This window comes from Dasypus novemcinctus, chromosome 1 (assembly GCF_030445035.2).
Source record: "Dasypus novemcinctus isolate mDasNov1 chromosome 1, mDasNov1.1.hap2, whole genome shotgun sequence".
Lineage (NCBI taxonomy): Eukaryota > Metazoa > Chordata > Mammalia > Cingulata > Dasypodidae > Dasypus > Dasypus novemcinctus.
Genome location: NC_080673.1, coordinates 140,738,905 through 140,758,438, shown reverse-complemented (window position 1 = coordinate 140,758,438; position 19,534 = coordinate 140,738,905). Strand labels below are relative to the sequence as shown.

The 19,534-nt window shown below is 33.0% G+C and overlaps 1 protein-coding gene across 16 annotated transcripts in view; it reads right to left on the bottom strand.

The window, feature by feature from the left end:
• Positions 1-19,534, bottom strand: part of EPHA5 (EPH receptor A5) — a 374,629-nt gene that overhangs the window by 163,980 nt on the left and 191,115 nt on the right. For 5 of the 16 annotated variants that reach the window (XM_058297774.2, XM_058297763.2, XM_058297770.2 and 2 more), the window contains exon 4: positions 6,119-6,274. The exons of 4 other annotated variants lie outside the window; for them this stretch is intronic. In XM_058297774.2, coding sequence (XP_058153757.1) covers positions 6,119-6,274 — 156 coding nt within the window. Of the gene's footprint in view, positions 1-1,743; positions 2,080-6,118; positions 6,275-19,534 lie in introns of all 16 variants that reach the window. 7 more of the 16 variants (XM_058297721.2, XM_058297737.2, XM_058297729.2 and 4 more) reach the window with 2 other exon arrangements.

Sequence of the window (19,534 nt, the reverse complement as noted above, 5' to 3'; positions counted from 1 at the left end):
AACAAGGCCACTTCTTATTATCAAGTCCATCAGAGAATTATCTTTTAAAGAAGTTAAGTAAGGTGATGAGAATTACAAAATTTTCTCCCAAAGAAATAAACACTAAGAGATTACCCTTCAATTTGTTAATGGAAGATTCCTATATAGAACCAAGTAAGATTGAAGGATGTTGAATACAAAACTTGAAACCACACATTTAAAGTTATTATTGTACTAATATAAGAAGAAAGTTCACATATTAAATGCCTGTGACGTTTAGATTCTCTGATGGACAACCTACATATGACGTCACTGCCTGCAGCTTAGTCTAATAAGGGAAAGTTTAGTTTTACTGTACCTATCCAGCTTGTTTGCTCCACTTTAGATTGAGTATAAATGGAGGAAAATATAAATAATTAACTAAAAAAAAGTTTTAAATGTATGTATTCCTTTCTTTCATGAATAAAATAATGCATATAGACATGTATTCAACATGGATAAGACCTAGAACATTCAGAATGATTCTTATTGAATTACTCAGGTACCTTCATCTGATCTACTCTTGAATATTTCTCTCTGCTCTATCAATCAGAGGCAACTGCAAACTCAACCACATGTTTCTTATTCTCAAAAGATAGCCACGGGATTTACCTGACAGGTCCAACAATTCAAATTATTTTGATGGAACTTGATTACCTACAGCATTCCTTTAATTACCTACACATTCCCTTGTCCAGCCAGTATTTTCACAAGCTAAAAACATATACTACTATTATTTGATCTAGCTGATTTTATTTAGTCAAACACAACAAATTTCATTATGAGAACTGACAGCATGGATGTGCTCACCAATCAAAGCCCACCTCAGATACGGATGAGGTAGCAAGTTTATGTCCATGGACTGGGAGTTGTAGCCAGGGAAGGAGGAAAGTTAAAACTTTTTTGGGATTTATTGCCTTTGTCTTCCCTTCCCAGATACCTGGTGTTTGGAAAGACAAGTGTTAAATTACTCATAGGCTTTGAATGGCTCTGGCCAAATGGTAGACTGAATTCCTAATTCAGTTGTAGTTTGTCTTTGGTTTTTGTTTTTACCAGAAAAGAAACTTTCTATGCTGATTTGCATAAAATAAAAATATTAGAGGAAACCGTAAGGATATTCATAGTTCAGCTGGACTGTATCATTTACTCCCTCATAATTCTGAGATCTCCACATGGAGCATAGATGTGGTTTCATGTGGTTTTTATATTTCATAGCTATTCTAATTTTGAGAAATGGATTTAACAAAGAACATGTTATTTCATATAACTGTTGTTATAATAATACTAGCAATAATAAGAAAATGTTTTAATCTGTAGATTAAGCTCTGAAGCCAAACAAATAAAAATCTTAGTTCACGCTAAATTAATCAAATGAAGAATTTGAAGGAAACAAAATAATAAAATGGAGATTTGAACTATACTACTTGCACTATATGAATTTAAATGCATTTTAATTTTTTGCTAAAAATGTATTTGAGCCAGAAATGTATTTTTAATTTAAAAATTCAATTAAAACCTATCTTTTCTTCTATCCACTCATGAATATGCTTGTTAAAATAGCCTATCTTTTTTTTTACTTTAAAAATGTATTTGGAGATGTATTTACATTAAGTCCTGACCCTCTGGTTTATGAGAAGTTCTCTAACTGATGTCAGTCAACTTACTCTTCATCTGCAGGGAGAACTAACAGAAGTAGGCCTGACTTGTGTTGGACATAGGACTTACCTGCTTGATTTGTGGTTACATTTACAGACACATACTGCCGGGCTCCTGGGCTCTGGTCGGACACTCCATTCACTGCCTCAATCTCAAAGGTATAGTTTGTGTGAGCGAGCAGATCCACCATCATGACAGAGGTATTTTTCAGGCCGATTTGCTGGGGGAGGTACCTGACATGGCCTCCACACTCATCACACACACCTGCATGGGAGATGCACTTCTTGCATGCAATATAATATGACACATCTTTCCTTCCACCAGTGTCAGCAGGAGGAATCCATTCCAGAAACACACTAGTTTCATTAACATTTGAGATGGCATTCCGAGGAGCTGAGGGGGGTCCTGGTTTGCAAAGTAAAGTGAAAAAGACATATTTTAAGAAAATATAATTAGGCACTTTTCACCCAACCAATTCCTGGAATGAGGGAAAAATATAGATTTGCAGCCAATCTTTTAAGTAAGAAGGATGCAAGAGTCATTAATTTGTAATAATCTTTGAAAAATCTTGTTACAGTTTTGAAGGAAGGTAGGTATCTATAATAGGTAGATATATATGCCCTATACAAATGACTTATCTTAGAATAGTTCACTGAAAGCAGATGGCTTGTTTAACATATAAACAAATTATGTCAGATTGAAAATATGAAGGCACAAATATGTTATATTAAAGTTATATATTTAAAAAATGGCAAATACATTTCCTTGGGGATTGAGCCGATTAATTCCTCAATGATATTACTTTGTGTGCAACCTACAATTAAACAAGAAAAAGCTACTAAGCAATAAGCACAGGCAAAAACAGGTCTTTTCAGTTGTGGTTCTTACATACAAATTTTGCAGCAAGTGAAACTACCTTAGTTTACCTCAAATTAAATTGCTTACAATTTGATAAATCACCATCAGAACTTGAATCCCTCCCACTTTTGCCAGGGAAGTACTCATACTTAAGTTGTTGGTCTCCATTACAATCTGCAATAACTTTGCTTTTCCCATTGATATTGTTTTAATATTATTATTATTCTATATATTATGAATTATACTTAATTGAATATCTGAAATTTATGTCTAAACCCTTAAAATCACTATAATAGGAAGAACAATTTTTCAGTTTTTGAAGGGTTACAGAACAAAAACAGCAATAAGGAAGGAAATCTATTCAACTAAAACATTCCCATAGAATCATAATGTCTTAAAATATTGGTTTAACTTTCCTAGATTCATAATGTATTTCTTAGGTACTTTAATTTTTAATCTAATATATTAATGGGATGTATGTCATTAAATAAAGAAAATATATTTCAGAATCATCGTATTTCATGGAAGATTACTATCAATATTTTAGCAATGAAATCCACACTTAGAATTGCTTAGAAACTTTTTCAGGGAATAGGTAATATTCAGTTTTGCATATTATTCTAACTAGTCCTGAAACTATCATTCAGCATAATAAAAAGAACTAAAATTGATTGCAAAATAGCTAACTATATAGTCATTTTTCATATACTTAAGAGTTAAAACTGCAGTCAGTTTTAATGCTGTATGACCAAATGTTCTCAAGGAGAAAATACATTTGTATTTGTTTCAGAGACATAATTAGTAAATCTTTCCCAAAAGGGAATAAAATGGAGTATGGGGTAACTGAATGATTCATAAGCAAAAATCAATCTACTTAGGACTATCTAGCTTAGTTAACCTAATAAACATTGTCTGTCCTAAATATAGAGATGGACATTAATTTCTACCTAACATTTATTAAGTCATGACTGATGATAAATTTAAAATTTATATGAAAACGACTTAAATTTTAAAGATTTAGCTGTATGCCATTTAAATTAAAAATCCCTATACCCAAGAAGGTGATATTTTTGAGAAAACAAAACTCACACTGATTCTATTTATGACTGACCCTGTGAATGTTTCCACACACTCAAACTCATGCAATTCAATAAAAACCAGTCACTTTAAAGTGGAAACCATTCATTAAGATGGACATATAATTATTTTTACTATAATCTTTAGTTTATTAAATAATGGAAAGTGATGGAGAAAAAGCAAGTTGAGCTCAAAATGTTACAAGTTAAATTTCTGAGATAAAGTTAAAATATATCTGAACTATGTCTAATTTAGAAAGATATCAAAATCCATTTTGATGTTATTACTTCCAATTGAAATATAACTGCATTTAATACTTTTCCTATAAATCTTTAAGAATGCATCATTGTTTTTTCATCTGCTGACTCTACTACTTTTAGGCCGCCAACTTTTGAGTTTGGACACATATCCTTCTGAAGTCAAGATGAAATTCAAACTTAAGTGACACCCTAAAGTAGAGGTAAAAAATTTCTCAGACACACCCAAACACTGATGTAATGAAATTGTACTACCTCCCTAATAGGTGTACTATACGATATGCAAACCACAGTAGAGCTCTGGGAAGTACTTTTGATTTAAGCAGAACCATGAAAATCTTAGATTTTATTTTTGTTCCATGTTTTTCCTGTGGGTTTTTAAAATTCTTTTTCCAGACTGAAAAAAACGTGTGTGTGTGCCTAATATATATAATATATATATTAATGTCTAGAGTTGTAACTACAAATTGAATTCTAAAGAGTCATCAATCAAATTATCTGTTGATCATTTACAGTATTTGTGGTACAACGAATGCAACTAAAAACAGACACACTCACAGATTACATATGAGAAATATTGTACACCAGTCCCAATGTTTTTGAGAAATTCATACAAATTAGTGTTCTTCTGAGATTCAGTATTAGGAATTCACACAGACACAGAAAATTGAGGTCTGCCTGTGGACTCAAGTCCTAAAGAAATGCTAATGCAGTACTTGCCACCAAAGCACAGTCTTTCCCCCATTACAAAACCTTGCAAATTCACAGATAGAAGAGTTCACATTTATGCTGAGAAAGAGAAAAATCATGCCTGGACCACATAAAGAAAATAATAACTAGAAAATTAAATGTAAAAGATAATTCAAGGCATGATTTCCTCTCCTTAATTTACCACTCTACTGTCTAGCCAAATTAATCCTCTCAGTAACTGGGGCTTTGTTTTACTCTGAATAAGCTAAACACCAGTTTAATTCTCCACTGCAACCCAAATACATCACATTCAATCATAGTTTATATCTCCTCCATTCACATATGTATATAAAAATCTTTTACTCATATGAAGAAAAACTGTAATTAGTAATCATCCAACCCATAAAATCATCAGTAGAGATAAAAAAGGTTATTAGTAATATAAAAATAATTAACATCCACGAATGAAAATATGTTCAACTGATACAAATCACAGTTGAGATCATATAGTTTTAATTTATTGTTATTTGGCTAGAAAGGATCTGTACTGAATACCACAAATATATGCACATATATTTATATTTAAAGATGAATAATAAAATTTCAAAAATCTTTGTCAACATCTTTGAGAACAAGTATGACTCACTGGGACTTAACACCAGTAAAACAAGGCAGGTCATAGAAATAGAATGGTATTGGGGGGGGGTCATTATTTTCCACTTTTATTTTCCCTTTTTGCTGTGATTGTAGAAAAACTCTGAAAGTATTGTTACCAAGCAAAACAACACATACATTTGTTTCCTTTCCAGAACTATAAAGAATACTGAAAAACAAAAGCACAAAAGGCATTGTTGATATACATACATGCACAGAAAACTTGGAATTCAATCAGAAATGTGTATTATTCATCTACTCTCACTAAATGATCAGCAAATAGGTTATTAATTATAATTAATAACACCAAGTAACAAGAAACATGGCAACTGCTTGAAAAAACATAACTAAAAATCTGATTTTATATTTGACTCTAGTCTGATTTGCCAGCCACCAATTCTCCATGTTCCTGAAGTGTTTCCTGTGTTCTTTTGTAAATAACTTTCTCATTGGCCTTTGCAGCTTAGTGGGGCAGCTTAGCACTAGAAGGGGAAGGTGCCATTTACTGCATGCTTATGATTGGAAAACTAGCTTAGGAAGAAACAACAGTAATAATAATAAAATTTAGAGTGAAAGGAAAAGTGAATTTATACAAAATCATAAGTTTGGCAATCATGGCCACTAAAAAACTCAAAATAAAAGAACCATTTTTAATCTATATAACAGATGTTGAATTTGACGTTAGGGAACATGAGTGTTTCTAACTGTGAATGATAAAAAAGAAGAAAACGTTTCAATCATTCCTCAAGGAAAAGTATATTGGGAAAATTTGGCAAAAGGTATATTGGGAAAATTAAACATTATGCCTGTTTTAAGGGAGAATGGTATTAGAATGTAACAGGCTCCATCATTCTCTTTGTTCAAACTGGTGAAATTTAGCATCACCAAATATCCATGGGTTTCCTTACTTGTGCATGCCATTGTGGGTGGATCAGACTCCCTCCTGAAATAATCCTTTTCACAGACACAAGAGGTTGAAGCTTCCTCATGGGTATAACTGTGAGGTGGACATTTGCTGCAGCTCTGGCTGTGAGGTGAGGCTTTGAAGAACCCAGGTCTGCACACTGTCAAAAGAAATAAGAGACTAAGCTTTTCCCTGGAACAGATGCTGTGTTTGTTTTGTGAATAATGCTATCATTGTGACTTATATATACAGATTACATATAACACATCCTTGCATTAATTTCAAAAAAGATTTCATAAGCTGGATCATAAATACCAGGTTCATCATTCAGACAACTAAATATTGAAGTATTTAAACATGTCAGAATGTACATATTTTTATTATATGAGAAATTATATTTATAAAACACAAATAGTATATGTATTTAAAACCAGGTGGGGCTATGAGCTATGAGTACAGTATTAAATAACTCTATTATTGCTACAACTTATGTTAAGAAACGCAAGTCATTCCATATACTTCTAGGAGAGGTACTCAATAGGTGTTAAAAAATATGGTTACAATAACTAAATTAATTATTGTGTGGTAAAAGCTTCACACATTCTATTAGATTGGGGAGAATGCAATATTATATTGATATCAGAAGGAGTCAGATTTTAGGCATTTGTTCTACATTTTACTCCATTTCAGCACTTTTCTTTGAGATTCTTACTGAGTCAGTATGAGTTTGTTCTAATATTAGCAATACCTGTATTACACAAGAACCAGTAAAAGGTAGAAATTACCATTCAATTTTAAATCTACACTATCTACCACAGTGACCGAACAATGGAGGTGTTCAAAAAATGTTATGTAATGCATGAATGAATGAATGGCATGTATGGAAATTGTAAATGAACCGTTTAGAATCTCATAAAGGAAATGTTTGCTTATAACTTTGCTACTGTATCTAAATTGATGATGAGGTAAGTAAAAGTTTATGAAGTAAATCCTTTTATTCTGTGTATTTCTTGCATTTTTAAGGACCCAATCCTAGACATGTATACCTTCTTTCCTTGCAGGTCTAGTAAAGACAAACATCAATATTCCATTTGTCTAGTATGGACTAATTGAAGTATCCAAACTTATGGTTTGATTACATCTGAGAGCTTAGATTACATAAAGTTAATCAACTCTTATCATTTTTTTCTATGTTCAATCTTCACACATAAAGAACATTTATTCAAGCATCAAGGAACATCGGTTAAAGCTTAAAGGTAAACTTGTGTGTCAACTGAAATTTCTGATAGACAGGATGAATTGGGACTAATTTTCAGGGGCTATAAATGATCCAGGGTGTTAGTAATTAAAGCTATGTCTTCTGCCTTCAACATGAATAATCAGGAATTGACAAAACTGAGAAGGTACCTTTTTCAGTAGATCTAATTATAGTGAAAGTAAAGCCTTAATGCTCTTATAAATTCAGAGAGAATTCTGATGGTATTTGAAAGATAAGAAGAGCTTTTGATAGAATTAGGGAAATTCTTGTAGTTATATGATTAGGGGAAGACTTAAAATGTTATTTTTCTAATAATAGGATAGCTTTAACAGCCTATACCATACTGAGCTATGTTATCCAGGTTTTGTTTTGCCTTTTATTCTTTTCAGTAAAACCATTCTCACTTTCAATACTATTTGCTTTCAGGCATGAAATGTCAATCCATACTTTCTGCATATTCCCATTCACAAAACAAAAATGATTTATTTTCATTTTAATGAATACTTTTTAACTTAAAACCTTTATATTATATCATAAGTAATGCTGCTACTTAACTTCTCATGGGAGCTTTGGAAAAAATATAAATATAATTAAAAAGTAGATAAACATATCTCTCTGTTCAGTAGTTCAACAAATTGTTTTCAACAAGTGCAGTAAGCCAGAATCTCTGCCTGGTACCAGAGTTGAAAAGACAAACATTTTAGACATGGCCTTGCCTTTATAAATCCTAAAGGTATTGTGTGATGGTTAGGCTAATGGTGTCCAGTTGTCTGGTCAAGCAAGCACTGGGCTAACCGTAATACAAGGGCATGTCATGGACTTTAATCATCGGTGAGTTCATTGCATAGTTACATCTACAATCAACTAAGGAGATTTCAGTCAGCAATGAATGACATCTCATTCAGTCAACTGAAGGCCTTAAAAGGGAGTGATTTCTACATTCAGAGAGAGAATTCCCATCTCAGACAGCCAGTGTCTCTAGGAACTCAATAAGGATTTTCATCAGAGGCTCTGGTTTGTAGCCTGCCTTGCTGACACTTTATTTTGGACTTCAAACCTCTAGAACTATGAAAATAAAATTCTCTTATTTTAACAGTGAGCACTGTTAAACCATGGACTTTAATTAGTAGTACAAAGATAAACATGTGCTATCATCAATTGTAACAACGTAGGTGACCGGTCTAGCACAAAACAAGTATTTTGCACAGTCTGGTAACCAGGATGTCCCTGATGATGGTTCACTGAAAGAGATGGTCAGATGTGAGTGTGAGTCAGGAGAATTCAATCTTTTGTCCTTCAGTATGTTCTAGGAAGTGGGCTGAATTTTCTTTTCACCTTCTCTCTCTAAAATTGTTTTTGTTGTTCCTCTGTGTTTTTAAAAGTTGAGATGTTTTTGTCTTTCATTATAACAAATTGCATTTGTGATTTGTTGAAAAAAATTCTGTTCTTTTAAGCCACCCAGTTTGGGGTAACTGTTTATGGTAGCTCTAGGAGACTAAGATAGGGAGCCCATGGAATAGACTTATAAGGAACTTATAAGGAACTTATAAGATCAAAGTGGTATTTGAAGTAATTTCTCAGAAGAATAGGTAACAGGTTGGAGAGTGGCGAGGGTAGTAGCAATTGGCCCTTTAGTTTCTATTGTATTTGATTCACAAAGAGACACTGCTGCCTTAGAAACACCAGTACTAATGGTGATACAGAAAAGAAGGTGAATTGAAGAGATGTAATGAGGTAAATTCAACACAGTTTTGAGATATATTTAAAGGATCAGATGAAAAAGTGGGAAATCCTAAGAATGATTCTAAGGTATTTGGCTTAAGCTGCTTTGGGAAATCCTAGTGTCATTTTTCTCAGATGAAGAATATTAGATATGAAACATATTTTGGGGAAAATAATGAGTAATATAAAAGACATTATTTAATTTGAGGTGGCTTAATAAATCCAAGCAAAGATACAGAGAGGGAAACTCACAAAACAATAATTATTCACTGCCTTTGAATCATGAACTTAAGTCCCTATGGTGCATAAAATACTGCTAGGCCATCTTAGTATTTCCCTTAGAAAAGTTCATTTTCCAACAAGAAAAGGACTATTTTGTAGTTTCTCCTCTTTCTTCAAACTGCTTACAAGCTCTGCTCCTCTTTAACTCCCAGCTGAGCGATTTGTCTGATACCTGAGAAAATAAAAGTCATCACAGAGGAACCTTCTCCTTTTCCTACATCCAGATCTCCAGATCTATATGCAATTGTAACCACTTTCTCATTTTTTCTTCCTTTCAAAATTGAAATGTGTCCTTGCCCTATTAAAATAAACCTCTTTATTTGAGTTATGAATCCTATCTCTGCTCTCTGGAACTAATCCTGAAAGCATCTCCTATGCTTTTTAAACTTAGTTTTTCTGTTTACTGTTATTCACACAGTCGAATAAAATTTTGTAGAATTTTTCAGTGGAAACAAAACAAAGGAAAATATAACAAAAACAATGACACATTTCTTAAAATTTCACTTGATCTCTAAATATTCTCTGGCTACCAAAAATTCTGTTCTATGATTCTTAAATTACTTCTCCCTACATGGATCTCCACTTTCTCATCCTAATTAACCCTTGCACACTCCACCCTTCCACTGAAACTGCTCAATTGAAACTACTATTCTTAAAGATTGCAGTTAACTTATTGCCATACTTCTCAGCAACAAGTGACCATATCCTTTTTGGGGGAACCTCTAGTTATTTTTTTTTTATTATAGAACATTAGCATAGCATACAAATCTCCATACTATTCAGCACTTTTAAAACCTTTAAAATGAGGTCTCTTACCATACTCACTGTCTCCATCCACACTAGCCTACTTATAATTTCCTGTACATAAGGAATTCCTCTTCTCTAACACTGAGCCCTGTAGGGAAAGCATTCCAGTTCAAAAGACAATAAAGGCAAATGTACTCCACACCCCCCACAAAAAATCTGTAATTTCTGAAAATTTTGGATTTAATCTGAGAACCTTTGGAAAACACTATGCACCTTACTTTTTTTAGTGCACACTTTGTTTTAAGCACTGTGGTAAGGGATGTTTCTACTGTGATGGGAGGAAAAATGTACAATCTATTAATTAAATATCATCCATTCAATGTATTGGACCAGACATATATAACATGAACTTTACTGGGTAGTGGGCATGATATGATTAAGACATGTCTGCTGCCTTTAAATACCTCAGTTGTGTGGTAACTCTTTTTATATTGTTTGATTGATATTAAGATATTCATTAATTGTTTAATGTTGTTTAATATTATTATGTCCATTTTGAAAATGTACTCAAAATAATGATTTATAAATAACATTTATCATGTATGTGTTTGAGGGTGTCCCTATCTAGTGTTTATCTATCAATCTAATTATCCTTATGTCTACACATTATTTGTCTAAACAACTAATTGTTGAAAAAATGTGAACTTTCAATACTATATATATATTTCTATAAAATACAATACGATCTAATTATAAATTAAATACAGATGTGTGGCTCTGTAAATTGTTTAGGACTTTATTAGTTTCAAATGTGTATATTTCTGTTTTTTTTTTCAAAGTACAAGAAATTTATTAGGGGAAAATTTTTCAGAGTATATCAGAATCCTGGGAAAGCTGGGAGTGCCAACATGCCATGACACATGTTTGAGCCTGGGTGAAAGAGATAGAGAAATAAGAAAAGGGTTGAGTAGAAGTATCTTAAATTGCACAAGAGTCCTAAGCAGAGTTTGGCAAAGTCATTGGGGATCCATGAACCACAACTGACTACCAACTTCCGTTTCTAGCCAAAATGGAGAGGGACTGGATTTAATCTCCCACCTGAAATAACCAAAACACCAACTACTTTTATGCACTGTTGGTTGACAAGTCATTGGACATCAGGCAGTGAAAAACAGTGATTCCTGAGAGAGACAAACAAAAGAGAGAGACCAATGGTTGCCCAGTTTACTGCTTTGAGAGGGTTTTCAAGGTGCTACACATGGAGGAGAACACAGGTAGAGCCTAATGGACTCCCTGACTTGAGAAGACAGAACTGAGTGTCTGGGGTGATCAAGGCCACTAGAATTTGAAGGGTACCAGATAAGAGAAAGCAAAATTGTATATTTCTAAATTCCTATCTTCTGCAGAAGGGTTTTATCATGTGGTGTCACTGATCAATTCTAATATGGATTTCCTTCCCATATTTCAGGGTAAGTGATTATCATTCCATCAAGACTTCAGAAAATAGCTGAATATTATGTTTAAATTTGTTTTAAAAGATATGTTCCCAAATATCACTTTTGATTTGTTCATGATTAAAATTGGTATTTTTTAGAACTAATAGCTAGCAAAGTTAGAAAATATGTAATTTTTTTTTAAATTTAGGAAATATTCCATACTGATATAACAAATTTATGAAATAAACTAGGATAAAATGTTTGTCATACTCAAGTAGAATGTATTGATTTAATTAGTTATTTCTAATTTATTCCTTAACAAATTGTGTAACTTCCTAAGATAAAATACTTAAACTATCTAATTTTATAAGTCTAAATACCAACACTACCTAAAAGTATTCATGGACAGACATTGTACAGTGATGTGATAGTATATCACTTCACCTTGGTAAAGAGATAAAGAAACTAAACCATGAGTATAATTTTGTTTTTCTATTTTTTAATTAGAATACTTATGAGTTATAGAACAATCCTGCATAAAATACAGGATTCCCATATATCACCCTATTTTTAATATCTTACTTTGCTATAGACCATTTGTTACAACTGGTGAAAGAACATTTTTATAATTGTACTATTAACTGTAGTTCATGGTTTAATTTAAGGTGCAGTTCCATGTATTATTTTTATTCCTCAAAATACCATATATACAATCTAAAATTTCCCCCTTTTAAGCACATTTAAATATATAATCAGTGCCGTTCATTACATTGAAAATGTTGGGATATCATCGCCACCATCCATTACCAAAACTTTTCATCATCTAAATAGAAACTCTGTGTATTTAGTTTCTGTACATTTAGCTCCTATTTGCTGCATTAATTGAGATAATCATGTGACATTTTTCCTTCATTCTTCTAATATGGTGTATTATATTAATTTATTTTCTTATGTTGAACCACCCATGCATACTTATGAAAAATCCCACTTTGTCATGTTGTATAATTCTTTAATGTGCTGTTGGACTTGGTTTGTTACTATTTTGTTCAGAATTTTTGCAATTAAGTATATAAGAGATAGTGGTCTGTAGTTTTCGTTTCTTGTGGCATATTTATCTGACTTGGCATGAGGGTGATGTTGGCCACATAGAATGAGTTAAAACTGTTTCCTGACTTCAGTTTTTTTTTTAAAGATTTTGAGCAGGGTATGTGTTAACTCTTCTTGGAATGTTTGGTAAAATACACCTGTGAAGTTATAGGGTCTGGGTTTTTCTTTTTTGGCAGTTTTTTGGTTACTGATTCAATCTCTTTAATAGTTCAGTCTCTTTGATATTGTCCCAGAGCTCTCTTAGGCTCTTTCAGTTTTTTTTATAATTCTTTTTCTTTCCTGCTCCTGAGCCTGCTCATTTAAATTATAATGTCTTCAAGTTTGCTCATTCTTTCTTCTGCCAGTTACAAGCTATCATTAAAACTTTACTGTTTTTTTTTCCTTCAGTATTGAGGACTTCAATTCCAATAGTTTTGTTAATTCTCTTTTTTAAAAATATATCTCTTTATTAAGATTCTCATATTGATTTTTTTTCTGATATTCTTTAGTAATTTTTCTATATTGTTTCTTATATTGCTTTCTTTCTCTGAAGATATTTGTTACCTGGATGGCAAATTCTGGAAAGGTAGGGCATTTCACAGACGGAACAAGGCTGGGGTATCACAAAGAGAGTTTTGGTGACCTCCAAACTGCCCTAGAGAAGGGCTGAGGGTGAGTCCATGCAGGGGGCCCAGAAGTTCTTCCATTGCTCTCCAAAGCGGTGCTTTCTTGAACAGCCCAGCAAATGCCACTATTTTTTCAAGTGTCCTTCACAGCTCTGAGGAAGAGTATCTTCTCTAAGTCTCCTCCTCTAAGTCTGGGGCAGGTTGTAACAATGGCTTTCCTCAGAGCCAGGCACCCAGTGAAGCAAAGTTGCTAATAAAAGTTGTGATCAGCTTAGCATGTGCCCACCCTGGATCTTGAGGAAGTGGACTTCATGTCCTTTTCTGGAACCAGCAACTCCATGGTCTGATATAGTGGAGGATGAGTGCCTGTAAGCACTACATGTAGAGAGCAATTTACTATTCCTTACCATAATTTACAAGCCTCCCCCTCCTTCTATTTCCTGGATGATGTATAGTTCTGGACTTTCACAAGTAGAACTAGAGTTTCTAAATAGTTGATTGAGGCAGTTCCTGCCTTTTAAGTAGTTCTGGTGGAGGGACTGATTACTGAAGCTTCCTGTTCTACCATCTTCCCACAATTCTCCTTCATGAGGCTGACTTTGGCTTAGAATAAACTGACACATGGTCTCTAAACTGTGTGCAATTGTAAATCACAGTATTGTTATTTTAAGTTTATCTAAATGAATCTCCATGTAAATAGAAGCCAAATAATTTTAGAGGTCCTTCAAAGGCTTCTATGATGAGTCTATATTATATGAGTATTTATCATAAAAACTAGTTTCCATGATTATTTCTCAAAGCAGAGATCTTTTTTCTTTCATTACTGGTTTGATAGGTTGGCTCAAATAAATTTGTTACCATACATGATTTTAGCCAATATTTTAATTATTAGCTTTACTGGATATTTTTCAAAACTCTGTAATTTAAAGATAGAAACTTGAAACACTGAGCAGTTTTTGTGTCACAAGCAAATACATGTAAAATAATTCAGATATCAGAATGCCTCAATAATAGTGTTTGTAGGGTATGTATGTGTGTTCAAAACTCTTTGGATATTTGGTTATGTATTTTCCCTCTTAGAAATTTTAATTAGATAAATACTTGGGAGTTGGTAAAATTATGCCCATTGTTAAATGAATACATTTGAAAAGAACTCATTAGGAAAAGTTAGTATAAATTACATTTGAATTAAGCATTTTATCTCCTCTATTTGCTAACTTTCATCCTTACCGTTTATTTATTAAATACAAAGAAAAGCAATATATTTGAACAGAATTTAATCTTTTTTTTTTTTTTAAAGATTTATTTATTTATTTAATTTCCCCCCCTCCCCTGGTTGTCTGCCCTTGGTGTCTATTTGCTGCGTCCTGTTTCCCCGTCCGCTTCTGTTGTCCTCAGCGGCACGGGAAGTGTGGGCGGCGCCATTCCTGGGCAGGCTTCCCTCTCTTTTCACGCTGGGCGGCTTTCCTCACGGGCGCACTCCTTGCGCGTGGGGCTCCCCCACGCGGGGGACACCCCTGCGTGGCACGGCACTCCCTGCGCGCATCAGCACTGCGCATGGCCAGCTCCACACGGGTCAAGGAGGCCCGGGGTCCGAACCGCGGACCTCCCACATGGCAGACGGACGCCCCAACCACTGGGCCAAAGTCCGTTTCCCCAGAATTTAATCTTGACATCAACAGATACCATGAGCAGATTTCTTACAATGCCATTTTGGTCTTAAGAAAAAAGGGTACTTTTGAACAGTCTTTTACAAACTAAATTCTTCCTGAGTATGACACCTGTCATAGATGATACATCCAATTCTATGTGAATCTATACTGTAGAGAAATAGAAAATAAAATTAGGTTAAATTATATCAAATACCTTTTCATTCATTCAGTGATAAAGATTCCGGTACTTTTGTTTTGCCTTACAATAGGTGATAGCATTAAAGTTTATCCAGAGGATGGCTAGAATTATAAAACATTGAGAAAATGGAATCCCATGTAATTATTTTTAGATTCCCTAAAACAAAGCGCTATGCCTTGCAAATTTCTTTTCAACATATATGAAAGTGTTAATTGGCTAAAAAATTATCATTTTTTATCTTTACAAGCAAAATTAGTGTTATTTTATAATTTAGAGAGAATCCAGAAAGCTATGTTTTTGAGAAGGAAATGGTTATGGGAAATTGGGCAGAAGGGAAAATCTGTAAGTTAACACTATCCCAAAAAAAGCTACGATAAAAAGTTAAGTAATTGCTTATTAGTAATAAAGCACATAATATTCTATATATATTAGAAGGTACCCAAACTTTCCAATTATATTTTTCTATCATCACAAGCAAGATAACTTTTCTGAATGACTTGATTCAATCTGATCGCATTCTAGTCCTTATCACTTTGATTCACATGGAATGTGATGAAAAATATAATTGGAATATTCATGGCATATCATGAAATCATCTTATATAAGCACTCAGTGTTTTACTCTATTAGTTTATGTTTTAAGACATGTGTTTTTGAGAACAGCATTCACGTTAATATGGATGTTTATTGCCTTAGGAGACAGGATGTACAGTTTAAATACCTAAAGCAAAACTGAGTGACTCATCATATAATTTGTATAAAATTTTAATGGTCTGTGATTTGAAACACCCATTTTTTTTTAGAATCAGGTAGTCATGTCTGTAGGGTCATATAATAAGTCCTGTAATGAATCATAAGGAGAATATATTCTGATTAATGCAATAAACTTTCAATGTAAGGAAAAAAAACATCCAACAGAACATTTGTTATAAAAGGATATACAAGGTCTAGTTCCTGGCCCTGATGGTTAAGTTAGAAATAGCATGTTCTTGTTATCAACCTTTCTTGTTGTGCCATTGGACCTTGCATATTGACTCAATGACTCAGGAGACATACTGCCTGTGGAACAAAATCACATTCCTTTAATTAGACTGAAAAGTACAGATTAAATATGGATTTTTTCAAATAAATAATAAGCCATAATATGCAGTATAAATGGATTACTGATTACAATTTTTCTTGTTAAATCAAACAACTACAACAAAAGGAAAACACATTTTTTAGTCATCAGAGAATTATTTTCTAGAATGAATATAATTTGAGTTTTAATTAAAACATTATGGGATTCTTTTACAAGTATAGATAGGTAGATAGATATAGATAAACTATAACTATATGAAAACTATAATTTGTCTTAAAGTAAAAAAAAATTAGAAAATAGTTTCCATTGTTTTATGAGAAAGTCTACTTGAAATATAAGGCATAGTGCATTTGTAGTTATGAATACAAATACCATAGAGGAAGTTTAAAGAATACATAGGGCATGCAATCATTGTAAACCTTTTTTCTCCAAAATGTACATTGAGAATTAAAATGAATTGACCCATTTTGTAATCAGTTCATTGCATATCTGTGAAATTTTGCTCTTTTTGAATAAAGTGTCTGTGAGTTAGCAAAAGCAATTGGCTTTTGCTGTTCATTTGGCAAGATACTGTTCATTTGGCAAGAGCAGTCATGTATTTGTCCCTAATTTTCGGTCTGTAAGTGTTCTACTGGGTCCCACATTTAACAATTACAGATGCTAATATTTACAGACATAATTTTTATTCACAGTATGTGAAATACTGGTTCAAAACAAAGTGGTAAACACTGCTCTTTGATAATGTACTTTATTTCTAAACAACTTTAGAAACAACTTCAGAATTCAGGCAACTCATAAAATATATTTCATAGCACCATATATTGCAAAATTTTTATTTCTCTGTGTTTAGCTGATGCATATTTTTCCTTCTGTAGTTTCAATATGATATAGAATTATTCAGTCTCTCCCAGAGTGTGTTTTCATGTTCTAGCTATCTGGCAATCTCAATTTTAAAACCAGAATGGGTTTTGGATTTTTTCAGAAGCCAGAGCAAGAAGAAAAAGGAAGTCAGAAAAACAATCATTCTAATTGGTTGATCTCAAGAACGATTAATATCAGGTTCCATATTTTGAAATGTGGAAACTTAGTTTAAAGTTATAATCTTAACACAATTTGCATTATATTTTCAAGTCTATTCTTTCTCCACTGTCACTTTGTGATTACTATTCAATCCTCATCTCTTACGATGCTCCCTCTTTTATAGCCCCATGACATAAAGACAATAACAGTAAAAATAAAAACAAAACAAGCCGACATTTATTTATCATGTCCTCAAGTGCCAGCAGTTTGTGAAACTCTCTGCACAGTTTTAAATCATTTAATTAGCACAATAATAGTATTAGTGATATTAATGTTTCCATTCTATATGTACAAAACTAAGCAATATGCTAGGTTTTCACAACCAGTAAATGGTGAAAATGGAATTCCAGTGTATGCCTGTCTGATAACATAGCTAAGTTTTCTCTCCAATGCCCTGCTGGCTCCATGGCAGGCTTTTAGGAATTACCGTCCTTGATCTTTCATAATGAACATTATCGACCTAGTTAAATATTCTCAGGGGTGAAGCATTATGGAGTACATTTCAAGTTACATGCAATCTCAGGTAACACCAACTGTTATTAGTTGGTACTTTAGTTACTACTTTTCTATCATTACTTTATTCTCCACAGTGACTGTTTCTAACTCTTTTGGTCTAAGTGGCCACAAACCATCTTCTCTTTGATTAAAGAGACATGGACTGTAAGATCACATAGACCTGAGTTCAAATCCTAGCAATTTCATATTGTGTTTGTATGATGCTGGAGCTGATACCTTATAACCTGGAGCCTAAATTTCCTTATCTGTAACCTGGTGCCTTCCTGATGAACTATTTCTTGTATTATAGGGCTGGTAGAGAATTAGCACTCAATAAATGATAACTCTTTAAAACTATTGTGATAATTCCTATGATTAATGTGCTATGGTAGCTTCTAGCACGTCTCCCACAAAAACATGCTGGAGTCCTATCATCAGGTCCTGTGGGTGTGAAGTCATTCATGAACAGCATTTTTGAAGACCCTACTAAGGTGAAGCAAAACTAATCTGCTTTGACTGAGATCTTTATATATAAAGAAGGTTTAGATACGGATAGACAAGCCTCAGGAAGAGGCATAAAGAGACAGATTGCCATGTGATGGAGGCAGGGATTGACTGTCAGCAAGCCACTAGAATTCTACAGACTTGGGAGAAAGCAAGTGCTGCTAATAACTTAATTTTGGACTTCTAGCTTCTAAACTGTGAGCCAATAATCTTTATGTTTAAGACTACCAGTGTGTGATATTTGTCATAACAGTCCTCACAAACTAAGATGTATCCCCATTTTCACCCAATTTTAATGGCCTCAGTGTCTATCCCCTTTGGTTCAAAACAGATTTGTATTACACATCATAGGTTTGTAGGATAGGAAATGATCTTAGAGTCGATTGTCATATGTATGACACAATCCATACACATACCAGGCTTGTATGTAATATATAGCAGTCACTATTTCCTTTCAACCAACTTATTTTTCCCAATGAAGGAAGCATGTGAACACATAAGAGAGTTCAAGACAAGGCTTCATAGAAATAACCTAACATCTAAATTAAGAATGATATTTCGGTACCTTTAACTATTAACTAAGTCACAAAGAGATTACATAACCTTGCTAAAATCAAACAGAGGTTTAGGATTAGATTTTAGTCTGATTCCAATATTGTATTCTTTAAAATATATTATGAAACTATTCTCAGGAGGATAATAACTTATTTTAAAATAAAATTAAACATCACAGAACTAGATGCCATTCAAAGGTGTGTATTTTTTGTTCTTGTTAAACTTTTTATTTTTCACTGTTTCTGGTACCCCAAATTTCCCACAATATTGTCTACTAATGTTATCTGCTCCAGACTCATAGAGACGTCATGCCTTGGGCATGTCTCAGAATAAGGCTGGAATTGGTATAGATGAATTCAAAATGGTCATTTCATTTGAATCTACAATTTTAAGAGACTACCAACATTTCTAAGGTTTTTTTCTTTTCATTACAATCAGGTATAAATTTTTGCAAAACTGAAATATGATCCTTGATTAATTTTCCCACTCCAAAAATAATCATTCCCAAAGATTTGTCTGCATTTTACTATGTAGATATCAAAGGAATGTAGGAGATATTAATTTTCTTATAAATATTTTTGTAACATAACATCAAAATTAGGGAGAAATAAATGTTTCTGCCAAAAGGCTACAATTTGAATAACATCAAATGACTAATCTAAAAATTAAGGTGATAGGGACTGATGGAAACACATTTA